The sequence below is a fragment of the Pan troglodytes genome, chromosome X, assembly GCF_028858775.2.
Source record: "Pan troglodytes isolate AG18354 chromosome X, NHGRI_mPanTro3-v2.0_pri, whole genome shotgun sequence".
In the NCBI taxonomy this organism is placed as follows: Eukaryota; Metazoa; Chordata; class Mammalia; order Primates; family Hominidae; genus Pan; species Pan troglodytes.
The window spans coordinates 23,964,200-23,984,794 of record NC_072421.2 but is presented as its reverse complement, the minus strand read 5'-3'; the positions used below and the strand labels follow the sequence as shown (position 1 = coordinate 23,984,794).

At 40.8% G+C, this 20,595-nt stretch overlaps 1 protein-coding gene across 2 annotated transcripts in view; it reads right to left on the bottom strand.

Moving 5' to 3' along the window:
* PTCHD1 (patched domain containing 1) overlaps nucleotides 1-20,595 on the bottom strand; it is a 70,509-nt gene that overhangs the window by 12,406 nt on the left and 37,508 nt on the right. For both annotated transcript variants that reach the window (XM_063804583.1, XM_016943879.3), the window contains one exon: nucleotides 11,991-12,651. In XM_063804583.1, the coding sequence (XP_063660653.1) occupies nucleotides 11,991-12,651 (661 nt within the window). The remainder of the gene's footprint in view (nucleotides 1-11,990; nucleotides 12,652-20,595) is intronic.

Below are 20,595 nucleotides of genomic sequence, written 5' to 3'. Positions count from 1 at the left end.
TCTTGAGCCTGGGAGTTGGAGGCTGCAGTGAGCCATGATTGTGCCACTGCACTCCAGCCTGGGCAACAGGGCAAGACCCTGACTCTAAAAAGAATAAAAGCTGATTAGACTTGTGCATATGTCTCTTGGGGATTTTTCCCATTAATAGCTTAGAGTTATTGGTGCAGTTTGGTTGGTGGAACGCTCCAGAGAAGATGTCTGGACACTCATCATTTTGCTTTTCGTCCCCACAAGTCTGGCTAGGGGTCAGTGCAGAGGAAGATAGTGGGCAGAGGGTTCTGAGATAATGTCCTGTCACCTCATTTAAAATTGGCCAACTGGAGGGTTTTAGTGATAAAGAGGCAGTGTATTTCATTTGAGTCTTGACAGGAAACTAAATCACAGCCCCCTCTGTTTTCCCTCCCCAAATATCAGGGCAGGAAGCAATAAATCTTAGAAAGAGGGAAGCAAAATAAGTAGGAGTGAAGAAGTTTCAGTGAAGAAAATATAGAAAAAATAAGATAAATATGAACTCTCCTGGTTATTGATAAAAATTAGGATTCAGGTTGAAGGTTTATGACTTGCAATTTGTCTTCAGGGATCTGTTTGACCAATTTTGGTTATTCATACATGACTTATCAAGCAGTGATATAATACGTCAGCAGCGAGTCTGCTAGCTTCTCCGCACTATTTGATAGTGGCATCTGTGGGAAAGAGCCAGATCAGTAACCCCGCTGCGTAACTGCTTAGTGCCTTCGCCTCCTGGTTTAGTATTTCAGCAATACTGAAATAGCAGAGGTTCAGTAAATGCCCATGTTCTAAACTCCATTCTGCTGCCTGGAACCTGATCTAGCATGACTTCTACCACCTCTCCTAGTTGGAGCCAGACATTTCCCTACTTCGAGTCCCTGTGTTTCCAGGCCACTGCAACATTGGAAGGCTCACCAAAGTGACCCGTTGTGGATTTCGATAACTCCTGTCTTGGCAATGGGGATCAGCAGATCTAATTTCCTGCTTCCATGCCTTGGCATATTCAATCCCATTATTGAGGATAATGAAATCTTTACCCTGTGGTACAATAGTCTTGTTTTTAAAAAGGAATTTAAAATCTCCAGCCAAGCATAATGCTCAATAAAGTGAGTCACTGTTATCTTGTGTGTACAATAGCTAGGTGCACATCTTCCCTCATGCCCAAGCTAGTATTTATATCCTTATTGTGAAGTCCTGGCCTCATACCTGAAATGCCCATTTCAAAGTAATGATTTAGGCCTGTTTCCTCAGAGGAATTTGGCATTTATCTTAATTGACTAGGCATCGTTTTACAGCCACTTTTAGAAGTCAGGTCAAGACTGTCAATTTGTTAACTAGCACCGAGGCCCCTATTAAATTGAAGGCACCTAAACTCCCCAGACATGAAGTAAAAAGTACACTCATTGACTGGCATCCTGTTGTTAATTATGCTTAGGTATTAACATCTAGTCTGGAGAGGGAACATGATTAAATCTGTTTCTAGTATATTTTCAAGATGGACCCACTGACCTTTAATTAAGTAACCATTCTCTTGACAATGAGGGTAAAAAGAGAATACTTCTGAGGCACTGTCCCTGAAGAAATAATATTGACTTTTTTTTTTTTTTTTTCCTGGGGCCATGTAGAGCAAGTAAGCTTTGGTGGGCAAAGCACACTTCAGGGGATCACTATAAATGGCAAATAATTTTTTAATGATATTTACTTGCCAGAAACACACAAAAAATTTAAACAGGGTTTTAGTACTGAGTTATTAAATATGGCAAGAAAATAAAGCATATAGCAGAATTAGAATTAGTCATATAATAGAACTTAAATCTGTTTTGCAGTTCTTTTAAAAATCAGTGGCCGGGCGCGGTGGCTCACGCCTGTAATCCCAGCACTTTGGGAGGCCGAGGCGGGCGGATCACGAGGTCAGGAGATCGAGACCATCCTGGCTAACACGATGAAACCCCGTCTCTACTAAAAATACAAAAAATTAGCCGGGCGTGGTAGCGGGCGCCTGTAGTCCCAGCTACTCGGGAGGCTGAGGCAGGAGAATGGCGTGAACCCGGGAGGCAGAGCTTGCAGTGAGCCGAGATCGCGCCACTGCACTCCAGCCTGGGCGACAGAGCGAGACTCCGTCTCAAAAAAAAAAAAAAAATCAGTGTGATGTTTTATAATGACATTATCTGACCCTGATTCTTGGAAAATACAATAAGAATCAATTTCATACCTTGCTGTTGAATAATCTTAGAAGCTAATTGAGAAAAGGAATTTGAATTAACAGAGATATTAGGTGACAAGACTGAGGCTCCAGGGCCAAGAATGAAAATAATCAAAATCAAGGAAAGGTGGAAGTAGGCTGTTAGCTTCTCTCTTGAGTTCTGTTGCTGCATTTTAAATGCCTTGTCCTTCTATAGTTTGATCTTTTATATTGAGTCCTGGCTCTTTTTGCATATGTTCTTGGTTTGGGGGCAGCTCCAAAGAGAATTCTAATTTTATTCTTAGGGGCTTTTGGAAACGATGCCTTTCCTTAGTTCTTCCTTCTTGCTACAGGTGTGTACATGCAGCCACTCACAGAAATCAGAAGAGGCCCTGTGAAAGAATTTGTTCTAACCGATCACTCAGCATTTGTTGCTAGTTGTCCCTGGCTTTGCCTCCAAAGGCCCCGACCACCATTCCTGATAGGTTAGATTCCTTTCTCAAGCCACACCTCTCGAGCAGATTCCTACACCCGAATCCCCACACTGGAGTCCTACAGCATCTTACAAGAGCCCTTTGGATTTCTGGGACAATTGCTGATACCATAACTGGGCCTCCTTCCTGAAGGTTTGTCAGTCAAGGGAGGGACAAGTGCTAACATAGCTGTGGTCACCTCTTAAGGATTAACAGCCTGGAGTGCCTGGCTGGCAGCTGTCCTGGCTCATAGCTGGGTATTTTTGCTGAAGAGGTCGGCCTGTTATCCTATAGGAAAGGCCATCGGTGAGGACTCTTGTGTTCTGGCCTGGATTCAAGGGGAGACACATTCCAAAAGCCCTAGGACACGAGGACCATCCTGCCCTCCAGAATGCCGGAATTATATCCGAGTTCCCCTTGGAACTTTCAAGGGTATCCTTTTAAATGCAAACTCCTCTGGGACAGTGGTCTACTGAAGCAGCTTCCCTTAGGTCTGGGGAATCGGACGGAGAACGGAAGTGGGAATGGAAGAAAGAGGAAATGGCAGGTAGGAGAATTTCACAGAGACGAATTTCTTCAGTTTTTCCTTCAGTCAGGTCTGACCTTATCTTTTACTAGCACTCCAGAAACTGGGCCACCTGGAGTCAAGGAGAGGCAGAGAAGATAGATTTTGGTAGGTTCTGTTCCTCTCCACTTTCCTCTTTCAGTGGATGGCTCCCTCCTTTAGCATCATCATCATTCATTGCTTTTTTTTTTTTCGAGACGGAGTCTCACTCTGTCTCCCAGGCTGGAGTGCAGTGGCACAATCTCTGCTCGCTGCAGCCTCGGCCTCCCGGGTTCCAGCGATTCCCCTACCTCAGCCTCCTGGGTAGTTGGGATTACAGGCACATGCCACCACGCCCGGGTAATTTTTGTAGTTTTAGTAGAGATGGGGTTTCACCGTATTGGCCAGGCTGGTCTTGAACTCTTGACCTCAGGTGATCTGCCTGCCTCGGCCTCCCAAAGTGCTGGGATTACAGGCATGAGCCGCCACGCCCAACCCACTCTCCTAATTTTGGGGCTGTAGTTCAGCAAGCGGAACTCTGACGCCAAATCTTACAGACGTAGGCAAACAGATATTGCATGTGGACTGAAGATACTTTTCAGAGGTCTGACTATTGTTTCCTACTTTTTAAAAAGGTGTTTTAAAAGCAAAAGTACTGCTGTTTGCTTTGCACTCTAGTTTTAAAAACTTCTCTACAAAGTAGGAGTTCTATAAGCTTCTCTGTTAAATCTGACCAGTGGGCCTATGTCATTGGCACAAAGCATCACTTTGGCAAATAACAATTTCCCATCTCCAAAGTCCCAAGTCTGTTCACAAGGACTCCCTGGTGACAGAACTCATGGGGTGGGGCCAGGGCAGAGCTACCTAAATACAGATTTTGATTTTGGTCACTAGGGACCCTGTGGTGTTATTGGAAGTCATGACTCATCATTTGAGGGCCAGGTCACAGCCTGAGACCTTGGGGTAAAAAGACTATATATCATAGTGAGGATATCAGGAACCTCAACATCCTGACATCCTCACATTCCAAGGATTACCCTGGATGATACAACATCCCAGGGGATTCCTTCTTTTACAGTCACAGTGCAAGACTGAGGAGTTGCCAACGGGAACTGTTAAACACATACTGATTTTATCAGATTTTGAAGATAAAAATGCTTTTAAAGCATTCTCTTGTCCTTTAAAAGCATATTCAAGATGTTTGTTTCTATTTTTGTTACCCTGCATGTCTGTATTGTTACATGCATAAGAACAAATGCATATCAGTATGTAAAAACACATACACACACACATAAAGAGAAAGAGAGAGGGAGAGATTGAAGAGAGCGCCAAGTTCTAATTATTCATGAGTGAATACTCTGAGGCAGCTCGAGGTTTTTGTCAGGCCAGCAGGGCTCTTCACTAATGTTGAGGCAAAATTTGGGCCGGGAGTGTGATTTTAAAAAGAAAACTGCTTTTATTAATTTTATTTGCAGTAAACTTTGGGGTTGTCATCTAATAAAATAAAATACTAAAGAATTTAGGCTAATAATTTTTCTTATTCTCAAAAGAATTTTTATATCTGAATGTCTTGTTAACTCTCAGACTTTGGAGCAAATGAAGAGAAAAAGAAGCACAAATGATAAATAACACTAATGGTGGAAAAAAAAATCAACTGGCTAATCCTCCCATCACTGAGGGTGACTATCAAGCACCCTCAGAGATTAATTCTGTCACCCAGAACTTTCTGGGGCCTGACCAAAGCCTTCAGGGTTGTTTATAATCCAGTAAGACAGAATCTACTAACAAATAGTTGAGAGTTAACCTTTCTTTACCCAGTAGATATACTTCTGGAAAGTTTCTCATAAAGTGAATAATATTTTTAAATGTATTTAGTGCTTTTGCTATTGGAGACAGTCTGGGTGATTTTTTTGTTGTTGTTTGGTTTTCAATGAATAATCACAGGCAAATTGATCTACTTTGTATAATACTTCTGGATTTTGTAAGTCAGATTTTTCTTCAGGCCCAGATTTTCCCACCTGTCCCAGTATCCATAGCCACAACACAGCAGCTGAGAGACGCCGCTGGGTGCTACTCACATTTTAAACCTCTCCACACTAGCAGGATTTCCTCATCCTGAGTTCCTCAAAGTAAGGAATGGCTAAGAAGGAGGAAATGGGATGGCTTGCTGATTGATGGATGATCTTTCAGTTTCAGTGTGAAAACATTTAATATCATGAGTCAATGAAGCTGTTTATAGCATGCCTGGGCAGTGCCAAATTTCATATATGGAAATTAAATTACTACATTCGTCTCAAAAATTCATAGATTATAATCCATAAGCAAAATCTGCTTAAAGCCTATTTTATTCTTAGAAAAGCTTCACTAAGTAGCTCATGTTTATAAGATGCCTGTTTTTCAATGTCATCCACATAAATTCATGATTTTTGTGTTTTTGAGAAGAAATGTAAAGTGTATATATGTCTGGGTTGAGTAACATCTATTTTCAGGGAGAAGTTTATTAATTGGGTTACATTTACACTTTGCCAGTTATAAACATTTACTTTACAAGCTGAATTGTTTGGTTTATTGCAGCCTGTTTTGTCTCAGAGTTAAGAGTAAGAATAAAGGTGTACTCTGTTTAAGTAAAGACAGATGCTTACATCAGGGGGAACACACACATCTTATTCTTTGTAGTAGAGACTTGTCACATTTTGAAAATTCTAATCAGAGCATTGGGTTTTAGTCTTAGAAATGATTTTACTTCACTAGATAGCTGTAAAAGAGAGCCCTAGAAATGAATTTGTTTATAGCTCTTCCTTGTTTAAAGTATTTAGATATTGTGTGTATGTACATTATATAAGACCAGTGTGTATAAATGTGGCCCATAATATATGCTATGGTCATTGCTTAATTTCTTTTCGTATAGAATACAAATGTAATATATAAACATATGTATATATGGCATATCCTATTCAAATATATTTTATATATTTACATACAAAATGTTGGACTCCTATACACCAGATAGTATACACAGAGAATAGCTTCTATTTAAATATTCAAGCAATATATATTACATAATATATGTTATAAACACATTGTATACATATAAATACATAACATGAGCTTACCACATATCATATTGCATATGATATATAATACAGCTAATGTGATATATAATATATATTATGCACATAGGCCATAAAGACACACATACACACAAGATGAATAGTAGGCTGATGTGAAATTTATTTTACTGATGAGGCAAAATAATGTTAGTGTTGCTACACCAATCAGCGTAGAGAAGGGGCTATAGAATCCCTCTGTTGGGCTCCATCTGTCTATATTTTGGTTCTTGAGTAATAAAGTAACCTTGGTGAAATGCAGGGTTTCCTTGACAATAACTGTGAACCTGTTTTGGTTGTGAGCTTCTGTATATCCATCTGGTCAAGACTGCCCAGCTGTGACTTTCTGAGAGTTTAGTCCAAATGTAGACACTAGGTATTTCTCCTCAGGGTCTATGTTTAGTTCAGTGTCCTGATGTTGCCTCTTGCTGCCCAACCTTTACAGGGTCTGTCACTCCCTCATTCCCTGGGCACGACCGGGTAGACAGACCACCCAGGGGATATCTGGGAATCCTGGGTCAAAGACAAAGCCCCTTTGTATTCCTCTGACTGAGTTCTGCTTTCCTGGACTTGTGCCCCCAAGTCCTGTTCCTGTCTTACTTTATGGTTAAAAATAGAACAATAAAACTTGTTTTGTTCCATTCCCCTAAACCTATTTATTTCCACCTACTCTCACCCTAATATGATTGGTGGAGCATAAGAATAAAAGGGCAAGTACGAATTACAAGCCTAAATTACATAATCTCCTTGTAAATTAGTCCCATAATGACCATGGGCCATTACAAAAAAAGATATTCGAGAGACAGACTTTGGAAATACTGTAAAATAAATTATCTCTTTTAAAAAAATAGATGTACACAAAAATGTGAACAACACAACCCTCATAAATCAGTTTTTTTCTCTAGAACATGCTGAACCTATTACTCATTTATATCTAAGGAAAGTATTTCCATAGCATTCTAATATACTTCTACTCCATCAGGCAAAATTGTCATATTGTTGCAAATAATGGATTTCTACAATAATGTCTTAGGCTGAACCACACAAAATTACCATTTTTGTAGTTCAAAAATGACCAGATAATGGTACCAAGTTTGTAGGCCAAAAATGGTTGGATATTTGCAATTTCATATGGTTTAAATTTTATTATTATCTGACTGATTTTTCCCCCATTTTCTCATGACTTTTGAAATGTATCAGAATACTCATCAGGAAAGCAAATTCTTTCAGGTTTGCTTAAGTTTAGAGAAAAAATAAGAATTTCAGTTTTTCAGTTGGAACTAAATTTTTTGCATGAGAATTTTTGCCCTTCCCTTTTTATGAGCTCCATATACTGCATTATATTTCAAGTGGCATCATATGAGAGCAAATTCTTGAAGAATGCAACCCAATCTTCTGGTTTCTGCTACATATGAATAATCTTAAAATGCACAACTAAAAGAAGCCAAACGTCGCTGTTATTATTCTTTTCCTAGCACTAATCCGCAAATTAGAGATAATCCACTAATTCTTTCTTCCTTTCACATCGTTGAATCTGAGTGGCCTGGTTGGATAATTCAAAAGGAAGGGAACACCCTGGATCTGACATCTGACCTCAAAATCCCAAACATTTGAAAAAGGGCTTAAAGAGTATTTTTTATCTCATAAATCTCTGGGGCTCTTGTATCTTGATAAACGCAAAGCAACCTTTATAAACTAGATTCCATGTAGAAACTAATATCCGAACTCTTTCACTACGACTTCAATTCTCCTTTTTAGCTGTACAGGATGTACATGAAGCAACACACCTTCCAGATGCAGAAGGGAGAAAACTTTCTTTTGGTTCCCTTCTACATCCTCTAACATTCTATCCCTTTCCTGATTTGTATCTGATCAGCAAAGCTGTTGAAACATTAAGCCTGTAAGGAGAGCTTGCACACAGAAAACCTATGCTAATTTTAAAAATCATACCCAACTGGAGAATAATGGTGTAAATCTTCATCCTTTAAAGGAAATTCCATCACAGATTAAAATAATTAGCATCATATATTCACAAGTAGCAATTCAAGTAACTCACTACTTGATATCAATATATTTGGAAAGGGTTATTATTTTATGCACGATAAGGGTATAGACCAAATAACCTCTTCTCCAAATTAGAGTAACTAAAAAATGTCGATGAACATTTATAACGCTGTAGACCTTTTAGGATTTCAGCTCTAAATAAACTGATATGACTCATCTGGACAGAGGTTTTGGCAGAAGTGGGATTGTCTAGTATGCACAACACTGATTAAAAACATTCTAAATCATGATGTATCTAAGCTTACATCATTGCCAAAATGATTCATCTGTGTAGGATACATTCTTATTGCCAGAACTGTCACATATCATCTTGGCTAGAAACACACAGTCACATCCCATTATGGTGAACTCTTAAGAGTTTATCCAAATTCTTTCCTCTTCTGGAATTTTGTCAGGTTAATACTGCTTGACACATGTGATCTTAAAATTTTCCATTCTAAATCCAGTGTCATTTTGGCATTCGGCTGGATTTGGCCTATGTGACCAGAATCACACTGACAATGTTCAGTTTGTTGAATTTTAAATCTATAATGTTTATCACAGTATAGACCTATTGACAGCCAAGGAAATGTCCATGTTTGAGACTTTTTCTAAGATACTTTACCTTTTAAATGAGGCTATATACTTTTTGATTTGATATTGTATTTATATAACATACTAAATCAAGTTTTGCTTAAATCTGCTTAGGTTAAGCATAGCCATTTTAAGTTATACACAGGAAAATTTAAACACTGGACAGTTTACTGTAGTGCCAAAACTCTTAGCACTGCATTTCTTCTTGGTCATTTGAAATATTTACTGGCATTTTAGGACTGCTCATCCAAAACCCCAGAATTAAACGATGGCCTTGAATGCAACATTTATGAAGCTGTTCTTGCTTATATTTCATTTTATAAACTCTTAAAAATGAAGCGTTTATCGGAGAAATACAGGAGGGCGACCATCCTAAATCCAGGCACTGTTAGCTTTATGAGCATATTAAGCACCCATTACATCGTGCAAAGTGTTTATTGTAAATGGGCCTTAGCTACTAAAACATGTAGTTTCCTTTCATGTTATGACTAAGTAATTTGAGAACTCTTTGGACTGAGAATGTACAGAAAGGTTGCACACTGATTGTCAGCAGGGAAAACTGCCATCAAATCAATGCACGTAACATTCCTCACAAATTGCAAACAAGGGCTTATTGGGCACCTGTGGTGCGTGGTCTCTTTCGCTGCAAATGCTAGATTTTTTCTGAATTGAACTGTGATGTAAAGTTCAGTGATACTCAGTCTTTGTGGATCTGTGGCATTACTATTTCTGGATTTGTTTTTTAAAGACATTTCCCTGCTAACAGCATCTTTCCATCCTACCATCTCTTACATCCTTCCCTGCACCAATACTATCTGCCATGGTCTGTTTTGTGTTGACTTTGCCTTACAATATTTAAAACCTCTTTAAAAAGTACAAAAAAGTAAGTTTTAAGAAATTTAAAATATTGTAGTTTACTTTATAAAACTAATTTTAAGAAGTTTTGAATATTACAATTTCATTTTTTAGTGAAACGAAGTTTTGAATACTGCTATTTTACTTTACTTAAAATTAATTTGAAGAAACTTTAAATATTATAATTTTATTTTACTTAGTAAATTAACTTTTCACAAGTTTTAAATATTCTAACATGCTTTGAGCTCACTGGTAACAACCTGGAATGTCATAAAATCAGCACTGATTGTCCTTTTCCTAGCTCCGGCGTCCTTTTGCCTCACCTTGAGAACCTTACGATCTCCCTTCAGTTCCCCACTCTTTTCTTATTCCTATTTCTCTTCCTCCCACAAAAGCGGCAAGAAAATGAAAAGCTAAAAAAGGAAACGAAACGAAAACCCTTCCCGTAACCCCCAAAACATTCCCGATTGTGACTAATCATGAGCAAAACATCTTAATTTCAACCTTGATACAAGCCTCTGTGGAAGCTACTAATACTCAGTCCTACTCACTCTTCAAGGAACCACTCTGTATTCCACAGTCAACCCACACGGTCTTGGGGTGATTTTAAAGCGGCAAGTTATGCTGCTTTCTTAATAGACCGAATTCAGGAGGAGGTACAGCAGCCTTCTTCTCTGTTGTTTTCAGCAGTGACAAGTACATTATCAAATTATCAGGCTGCTCAGTCTCCTTACGGTGCCCAGCTCTTCACAAAAGCTACTAGTATATGTTTATTGACTAGGTTTCAATTCCTCAGGCCACAGAGAATCGAGGGCAGAATGTAATTCTGTGGCTTTGCAGCACCACCAGCCCTGCTTATCATGTGCCGACAACACAGCGGAGATGTCCTGAGGAAATTCTCTTCTACTACTCTAAAACAGGGCATAAGGCACACTAATGACCTCAACAGTGGTTATTTCTTAGTTAACAAAAAAATGCCACTTCATTTGTCATGTGAGTATCTGATTCCAAATGACATTTTAATTTTGTTAAAGGAATTGATGAGAAGCTGCCACAGAAAAGGGGGAAAGTGAACCTCTTGAATCCTTGGCCCGCAAGAACCCTGCCATCAGGCTTGCTGGGCATGCCATTTTCGATAACAGATGGACAGGGCAACCGATGGTATGGCCACTATGGCTTTGTTTTGACCATTAATCTCTATCAGGGAGTTCCAGCAGCCCCCTGAGTGGACACACTGGAAGCACGCTGTCACCATCAGCATCGCTTTAAAATATTCTCCTGAGTTCATAGTAAGAATAGGAAAAAAAGTTACTTCCTACTGGTATCTCACATGTCACTTTCAAAGTTCTTATACATTTATCATGTCCTTTTGTGTGATGCTCACATCCACTCTATTCATAAGGTGGGGAAACTGAGAGTAGCAGACACTCTCAGTGCCCACCCAACATGCCCTCCCATTCCCCATTCTTGAGCTTGCTGAAGGCTTGTAACTACAAAGTCACCTGAAGGATTTCTCTGGCTGCAGGAGTGTGCTGCAGGAGCACTTCCCTGGGAAGTGCTGGCAGTTAACTGGCCTGGGGAGCAGCCCTCAATGAATCACAAAGGGTCTGTGGGAAAATAGCCCAAATTCCTCACCCCATGGGAGGACCTCTCTGAGGTGTGTTTCACAAGGTCTCCCAAAGGTCCCCAGTGGGGCTGAACCACAGGTGCCCACAGCAACCGGCAGAATGTCATACACCTTGGGCTCATTAACATACCTTCAACTGCCTGCCTTCAACTGAAGTGCCTTCAACTTCCACTTCTTCACTCCCATACTGGTGCTTCCTGGGCTCACCTCCCAAATACACTACTTGTATCCAAATCTTTTTCTCAGGGCCCTGCTTATGGGGAAGCCCAACCTAAGACTCTGGGACACAGAGAAGATTAATACCTGCTAGACACCACATGGCTGCTCAATGGAGAGTCAGCGCTAGAACCCAGGACTTTGAACTTCTGGCACATTTACCAGATTAGGTTGTTTTTTGCCGATTACCAGCACTTTATAGAGTGGGTCCCAGGACTTTCGGGCAAAATGAAGATACTGTTAAATGAAACAAAGTTGTTAGAAGGCTACTCCTGGCCTTTTAGGAACCTAGTCAACACCACCAGCAGGCGGAAACAGAAGAAAGAAGAGTAGTAATTACCTAGCATGACGAAAGGGACTCCCAGGAAGGTGGAATTATATTTCCCACCAGTAAGATTGATGATCCCGGCTGCAGTGAGAGTGGCCAGGCTTATGGTCACCAATCCGAGCAGGCCTAGCCAGGGTTTGCTGCGGACGCAGTCCTGCATAGAGCAGCACAGGATGGCCATGGTAACCACCAGAATCAGGCTGGTGACCAGGTAACGTTCTGATACGCGGCTGGTCTTCTGGAAATCTTCCCTCAGTGAGGAGGACGTGTAAGGGTACATTTTGACTTTGCTGTTGGATTTCTGAAACAGTCTGACAGTGTCGCAGAAGCTGGACTCCCACCTCTCAGCCACCATGTCATTGAGACTGTTGATTGACTGCAGGTAGTAGGTGAGCTGGATGGCCTCTGCAGATTTCACCCGGTCTTTGCTGTGCACAGTGACGCCCCCAAGCTGGTGCCCATTGTACACAGCCCTCCCGTCCTTTAAGTGAGTGATTGGGTATGTGATAGCAAAATTGGTCCGATTGGTGGCCCGAGCATTCTTTAGCTCTTCCAGGACGTGCACTATGTCATCCACGATGCAAGTCTTATCATTATTCAGGATACATATATGGGCAAACGTGTAATTAAAACCAGGCCTTGGAACCTGGATCTTGGTGACAGCAGCATGCAACTGTGGGGAAAAAAAATGACAGCATTTATTAATCAAATATTTCTATTTTTATTTTTTGGAGAGTGTGGACATTCCGTCTCTAAGCTAAACAGTTCAAATCAAATGTTATAAACCTAGATCAGAAATAGGTAGTAGGAATGTGAAACACACATTTGACCAGTGGTTCTCGCAATGTGGCCCCTAGAACAACAGCAGCAGCATAACCTGGGAGCTTGTCAGAAATGAAAATTCTTAGGCACCATCCCAGACCTGGTCAATCAGAATTTCTGGGGTGGAGCCCAGGAATCTGGGTTTTCACAAGCCCTCTTAAGAATTCTGATGCAGCTGACGTTTGAGAAATGCTGCATTAAAGTACCAGTATTCTTTCCACGTGTTCTTTATTTGTGACCCAATTGGTCTATACTGTTGGGAAGTCTTATATAGGTCCCCTGTTCAGTTTCCCTGTTGAAAATGTAACATAGAAAGTGAACTAAGGTGCAATTCCAAATGCAGAGATCCTCTGCTGGCTCGTCCTTTGATGCCGATTTGCAGGGCAACTAAATGATCTCTTCATCCCATTAAGTCTCTCTCTACCATATAAGACAAGAGGTTTACCTTGAGGGTCCTTGTTTTCTCTGGCTTTCCTTGCCTACATGTATGGGAAGGGAGCTATAACTGTAAGAGCCTGGCTGGGATATATGGGAATCATGCTAAAGGAGAACAATGGGATTTATTCTACACACCTTGCTCTATACCGAATTTGCTGTGCCCAGGTACTGAATGCTTGTCATCAAAATATGCATGAGAATACACGCACTAATTTAACTGCCCCTACTACATGCCAGGCACAATTCTAGGCTCCTTATACAGATAAACTCATTTAATCCTTGCAGCAAATTACAAAGTAGGTACAAGTACTAGCTTCATTTTACAGATGAGGCAATACAGAGAAGCCAAGTCACTTGCCCAATGTCACACACACAGTAAGAGGCAGAGCTGGGCTATACCAGGCAGTCTGGCTCCAGATCCTGTGCTCTTGGCCCCTCACCATACACCTCTAGCCATCTGAGTACCTAAGGTTCTTGTTAGCAACTAATTTCTGAATTTATGCTTTTACTGCCCCACTCCTAAAAGTCACAAATGCTCTATTTCAGATATGTACGAGTATGTGTAATCTACTGTCTAAGATAAGAAAACAAGGTAGTCGAGGGGTGTGGTGGGAGTAAGGGAGTTAAATGAGCTACTGCCACGTGTCAGGGCTTCACACCTTAAATTCTCTCAACAAGTCACTTTACAGATAAGAAAACTGGGGCTCAGGGAGGCCATGTAGGTAGGAGGAATGGCGGGGCTCATCACTGTCTTTTTGAAAATGGCATATCATGTTACTGTTTCAGCGGTAGCTACACGGGTCCTTAGTTTAACTGTTTTGACTCACCAGTAGCTTATCCTCATGGTGGATTTGCTTTCTCTGTATAAAATGTGGCCCGTGTGCAAAATGAGGCCAGTGACAGACATGTAGTTGAGTGTTAAGTAAACTAGTACATCTACGACTGTGCTTAGCACTGAGTGGACTCTCTCAAGGGTATAGATAGCCATTATGACATATCTGATGAATGAAGGACATTTCATCTGTAAAGAAGCTAGAATTTAACATGCACAGAGTTGTTATACTGTAGCTGTGCCACTACAACTCATTACCTTCTCCATGATCCTGATATATTTTCTCTCAAATCTGTTCTAAATAGACTATCTGTTAAGACATTTTGCTGCGCATGTGCCTGGATGAGTGGGATATTATGCTTTTAAAACAATGTCTGAGGGGCACTAGCTGTCAAAGTGCTTTCATTAGCACAGAGCATGAGTGGAGAATCCTAATTCTCAGTGGCCCCTTGCCCCACATCTCTTCATGGGTACCAACCCACAGGATCAGAAAACATTTCATTGTATTATGTTTGGCTGAAATAATTTGAATTCCTTTATATAAATATGTAAACACACACACACACACACACACACACACACACACACACACACCCCTAGGAGGCTATTTTCACAGCCTAATCCTATGCTAAATGTTTGTTTTGATGCTTTGGGATTAATGGTGAACAAAATGTCTTCAATGATTTTAAGCTGTGAAAATGTGTTTTTATCAATTCTTCTCTAAGCATGGCCCAGTGATTTTCGATTAAAAGAACTCCTAGTTACAAAATATTTCAAATTATAAAAGGTTATTTTGGAAGAAAGAAGAACTTAGAGGAATTTAAAGACAAGAGAGAGTTTTGATAAGCACTGAAAAAGACTTTGGGAAAAGATTCAGAATAGGCTAGAAAAGGAGTGGTATTGAAAGCATGCCTAAGTGTAATATTTAGTGCATTGTTTGTTCCCATGAGCAGTGTAATAAATCTCCCTTAAAGTGATTACTAAATATGTCAAGAGAAAAAGATTGCCAAATAAGATGGTGTTAAGCCACAGCGCTGAACCCAATTATAGCAAGGGGATATTTTCCATCCATTCTCTATGACGACCATGCCCTGCTGGGTGGGGAGTTGTAAACTCTTTAGTGATCTTCCAACTGTGCAGATCTACTGCTATGACCCCAGGACCATACATCGAAGAAAACAGACACCATGTTAACCCGTGTACTACAAGACCATAGGAGGGAATCTTGGAAAATGAGAACCTTAATGAAGTTTGAGAGGGAAGGTTTCTTAACTCAGTTCCAGAGCTGCTGTAAGATGCAACTGCCTTGACTTTCCGATAGAGTGGTGGGTAGAACATGTCACTCTTGCTTCTGAGTGGCAGAGTTCTGCAGAGTGACAAAGCAGCCAGAGAGAGGGTGTTGGCTGAGGCCACCCACCTAGCAGGGGGAATCTGTAGGATTCTACTGTGGAATAAGAGGTGAGAGGATAATAAGAGTTATAATAAGGAGTTGAGACTCCCTTCTATGACTTCTGCAGTGGCTCAGTTCTGATCTTTGGTGCTTATGAATACACATAAGCACAGACACAATCCACTCATGGAAATCCACATAGCCGTGGGCAGATATACTGCGCATGCTACCTGAACATCTACCTATACCGAGTTTTAGAGTGTCCTGATTTACTTTCCTAAAAGAACCCCACTCAAGGCAGTAGAAACATTAGTGGATGTTCTAAACTGTAGTACCAGATATATTCACAGAAGGAAAAGAAAGCCAGGGTTTGAAGCTATGCTTCAGATAATCCACAAAATGGACAACTGCAATCCATATAAGCTTGTTATTGAACTAGGTAAGAGACGCTCTTCTCAGAAAAGAAAACGAAGGAAAAAATGACACAAACTAATTGTCCTGACCCTTAATGTGGTCTAAGTCTGTCGTGTGAAATAACATATAATCCATGTTTCTATAACTATGTATAGATTCTAGATTATTCATTCAACACACATTCAACAGGTACCCATCAAATCTACTATGCTGTCAATAATAGGATAATTTTCCTGAATTTAGCGTGCTTGCACTCGCGCGTGGACATCACGAGATGCAGTGTCCACAACAAAGGGAAAATCCTAACAGTAAACAACGCCAAGTGCTTTGTACTAGTAAAGCCCGAACCAGTGTCAATTGTAATAACAATATTTTTTATTATTATTGTATTTGCTGCCAAAGAGGCCAAAACTGAATGTTAGATTGAGATTAGTTTTAAGGCTCTGAACACATCATGTAAATTATTAGCTTCTTTGCTCTCATCATTCTTCAGGTTAAGAATGATAATGATAATAGTAATTAGTTTTCTAAGTGCTTTCTATACAGTTGAAAAATGTATTTAAAACAGACTCTGTGGCAATGGTGATACTATTATCCTCATTTTATAGCTGGTAAATAGAGCCAGTAAATAAGGGCAGACCTGATTCTCAAGTCTTACTCCACAGCAGGACACTTAGCATAGACCAACAAATTCAGCAGTGAGCATGAAGACAACTTGGGGGTGGATAAAGAATTGTCAGCCCACCTGCTTCAAGTGACTGGCAGTGGATATGACTGAGCTATGGGATGGCCACAATTGGAGATCTGGGGTCCAATAAGAGAGACCAGAAATAATCCAAACAGCTAAACTCATGTTCAGACAGCAGCAACATTACATGGCAGTATTAACAGGTAACGAAGGGGATGGGTTTAGAGTTTAACGATTTTTCTTAATCTCCATCCAGCCTCTGGTGTTGCTAAATAAAACTTTTCAAAGACAGGCTTCCTAAGAAAAACGGTCCTGGGGCACAATGGAATCCAGTAATAAAAAGTTTTGGCTTCCAGTGTCGCTTCCACTACCTACCTTAAGAGTGTCAGAAACTTCAGGAATCCCACTCTGCTTCTTTAAGTCTGAAACTTCAGTTCTCATATTTATCAGTAAAAAAGGGTGTGGGTCTAGCTAATATTTAAGGACAGACCCTTCCAGTTTTAACACTACATAATTCTAAGATGAGTGATATCCACAAACTACATAATCAGACACCAGGTGAGAGAAAGTTAACTTAATATCAAATTGAACATTATTACAGCTACTTGAGGTATGCTTTTCTGACACACTGAAGTTCTTTTTCAGGGCAATCCGATCTGATAGATGAAACCCAGAAGGAAAACGGTAAGGAATATAGGTTTACTGGGAAAAAAAAAAAAAAAAAGATTTCCCTCTCTGAGTGATTTCCCATTCTGGGGAGGCGTTGGCTCTTATAATCCCCTTCTGCCAGATCCTGGGACAAAGCCAGTGTGGGCTGCTTGGTCACGACAGGCCAGAGTCTAATTTCCTCTCTGCCTCTCCTTGGCACACTTAGATCTTCCTCAGAAGACAGCAGGGACACTTTGCAGAGGACAGTACAGAAGGGAGGAAGGATGTATCTGCTCCTGAGTGGTGATTAACATAACACAGGAAAAATACCTGTGGGTTTAGAGGATCTTATACAATACCTTGCAGGGTTTTGGGTTTGTTTGTTTTTTTTTTTTTGTATTTGTTTCTTGCTGAAAAGGGAGGAGGGAAGGAGGAAGGCCACTCTGCCCATGCAGGGCAATGAACATGCTCTGGGGTCAGCCTCAAACAGTCCCCAAGCAATCTCATCTGTGAGGGAAGACTCGGCGTTCGTATGGGTTCCCCATGTCGCAGCAGGATGGAGCTCCAGTCACCTCCAGTGGGAGTTAGCCTGATGACGCCCCCTTTATAGGCTGTCTTCCCTTCCTTGTCTCACGTTTCCACCTCCTTCCCACTTCTTCTACTCCCAAATAAGCTGCATACATTAAAAAAATGTAAAAAGGAAGATTATGATTTGACTTCTTAACCTATATCATCCGTCCCCAAATATTACCTTCCAAGTGACACAATCAAAAGTGCTTAAAAATGCTTTCAAGGAATATCTGGTTTTCACCCCTAAATAAAATGTTCCCTTCACTGAATCCCTCCAAACTACATGTCTTGATCTGGGTCTATATTCTGCAACTGTAAATGGGTAGGTGCTAACTGGCAAGGTATCCTCACTCAGGACGCAAGAAAACACCTTGAAGTGGATGGATCTGGCTGCAGCAGTTCATAAATTACGCTAGCTCCCTTGGTGTTATGTTCTGTCTTTGCATGATCTCACTCTCACCCACTCTCTTTCCTCTTCTTTTAATAGAAATGCATTACATCAGAACACCAGAAGTCGCAAGTTAGGGATTGTTACCGTGATTCATTTGTAGTGCAGCCAAAAGCAAGTTAGTCATCCCTTAATAAGTGAACAGAAATATCATCCTGCCTTTGAAATATTACATTTCCAGAGGACACCAAATTTAAGCTGTGGATATAGCCAAACAAGTGACTATCTATCCACACACTTCCTCTGCACATGTGTGCCTGGTGCCATGCTCACCTGCTCCAGTGACAAAAGACAAATGGTTACCTCTGTCAGTAATGCAATGCTAGTGCAGGTCTGGGAGAGTTGAATAGTTCTGTTTTGCTCCTTACTCTACAAGGTGGTAAACACTCTTCTTGCGGGTACTGACACTGAAAAGCAGCCAAGACAGCCCTTATTGTAACTCTCCAAACAAGCTGAGTTTGTCTTTGCAGGCTTGGCTGAAAAAACAAGGCAGCTTTAGATTTGAAGCAGAGAAATCTGAGATTTTAGAAACAAAAAATAGTGATGGTGAAGGAAAATGCAATTGCAGTATCTCACTGCAACTTCTGCCTGATTCCACACTGGTATGGATAAGACAGTCAGTACAGTGAACCACAGGTTCAACAATCTCTTTATTCCCGTAGTCTGGGAGAAAATTTCACTTGGTCTTGATTTGTGAAAAAATCCTTCATATTATGAAGATACTTGGCAGTCTGTAAAGTTGAACTTTCTGATTAGAGTGTTTAGAGTGGCTGATAGAGTGGCTATTTTTAAATTCCCTAAATCCTCACTTGAGTTTCATGGTCAAGCTTAAGCTGTAGTTGAGCTAGCTTGTGGGTGAAGAGTTTTGTTGGATAGCTCTAAGAGGACCCGATGCTCACAGAAACAGGAGAATGTTAAAGCTGATTGGCTGGACAAATGGCAAAGGGAAGTCCCAAGGAACCAAACGTTTGGGCTTGGGAACAGGCAACAGCTGTTACAAGATTTGATTAGCAGACCACAAATAACCATGCAAGGAACAGGAAAAACAGGATGCCAAGGACATTCAGGTCTAGAGAATGACCAACCATGGACCTGAATGGGAGGAGCACTGTATCAGGAGTCAGAAGGCTTCAATTTTAGTCCTGGTTCTGGGTCTTGCTGACCACATGACTTAGAGATAAACAAAACAATGAACCTATGAAAACACGTCACTTCCCTGCTTTAAATTCCCCTAGAGTTCCTCATCATGCTCAGAGCGTTGACTTTGGCCCCTGACATGAAACATTCTCCTTGCTGACCTCTCTGGACTCCCATCTCGCTATTCTCACATTGCAGTGCTCGTCTTGCTCTTGATTCTGCCTGGGACATTCTTCTTCCAGACACTTAACAAAACTTCTGTTCTCACTGCCTTTACTTCCCTGCTTAAATGCAATCATCTTTCCTGAGCTCACCCCTAATTAAAAAAAAAAAAAACTATTATGTTTGCCCATCACCATCATCGTTTCTTGTTTTAAGTTTTTCATGGTACCATCATGACATGACATCATCATCCTCTCTGTTTTTATTCTGCTGCCCCCAGTGAAATATGAATTCTGTCATGCCAGAATGTGTTTCTGTTTGGTCCACCTCTACATTTCCATTAACTAGAACAGTGCCTGGAACACATAACAATTGTGAAGTAAACACATGAATATAATAATCTCATGAGTAAAGGGACTTTAGTTTGTCTCATCATGGGCATGATGAAAGCCAAATGAGATGATGAGTGTGCATGCATTTTGTCAACTTTTGAGAGCTACACAAATACAATTGTATTATGATACAGCAGGAAGCATGGATCCTAGCTCCTCTGGTGAGGGGTCTTACAGCTGTCCAAACGTAATCTACAATTGAGTCCTGGAGCCCCTAATCCTTCCCGACTTGACAATATCTTGTGCTTTTGTGGGAGGGACATGGGTTATGAGGTTAGAATGCCACAAGTTCAAATCCTGCCTCTGTTCATAACACAGCTGGGCCCTGCGCATATCCCCTCATCCTTACCACTTCAGTGCACATATCATACCTATTTCCAGCCTGATGTGGAAATACTGGGGCACTAACATACTATCTCAATTCTAAGCAGGCTGGACCTATGACTAAAGACAGTCTGTGTATGAACAGCCCAGCTCACATGTCCTCCTAAATGGGATAACCCTACAACATGTGTTCCTCACTGTTTCCCAGAGTTCCCCAGCAGGATTAAACTCCAGTTGCCCACAGAGTAGCTGGCTTGCTTGACAATGCCTCCATAGCCGACGGCTTTTCTTCCCTGCCTCATGATGCTGCTCTCTTCTCAGTGCTTCCTGGGATTATCTTCCACATATTCTA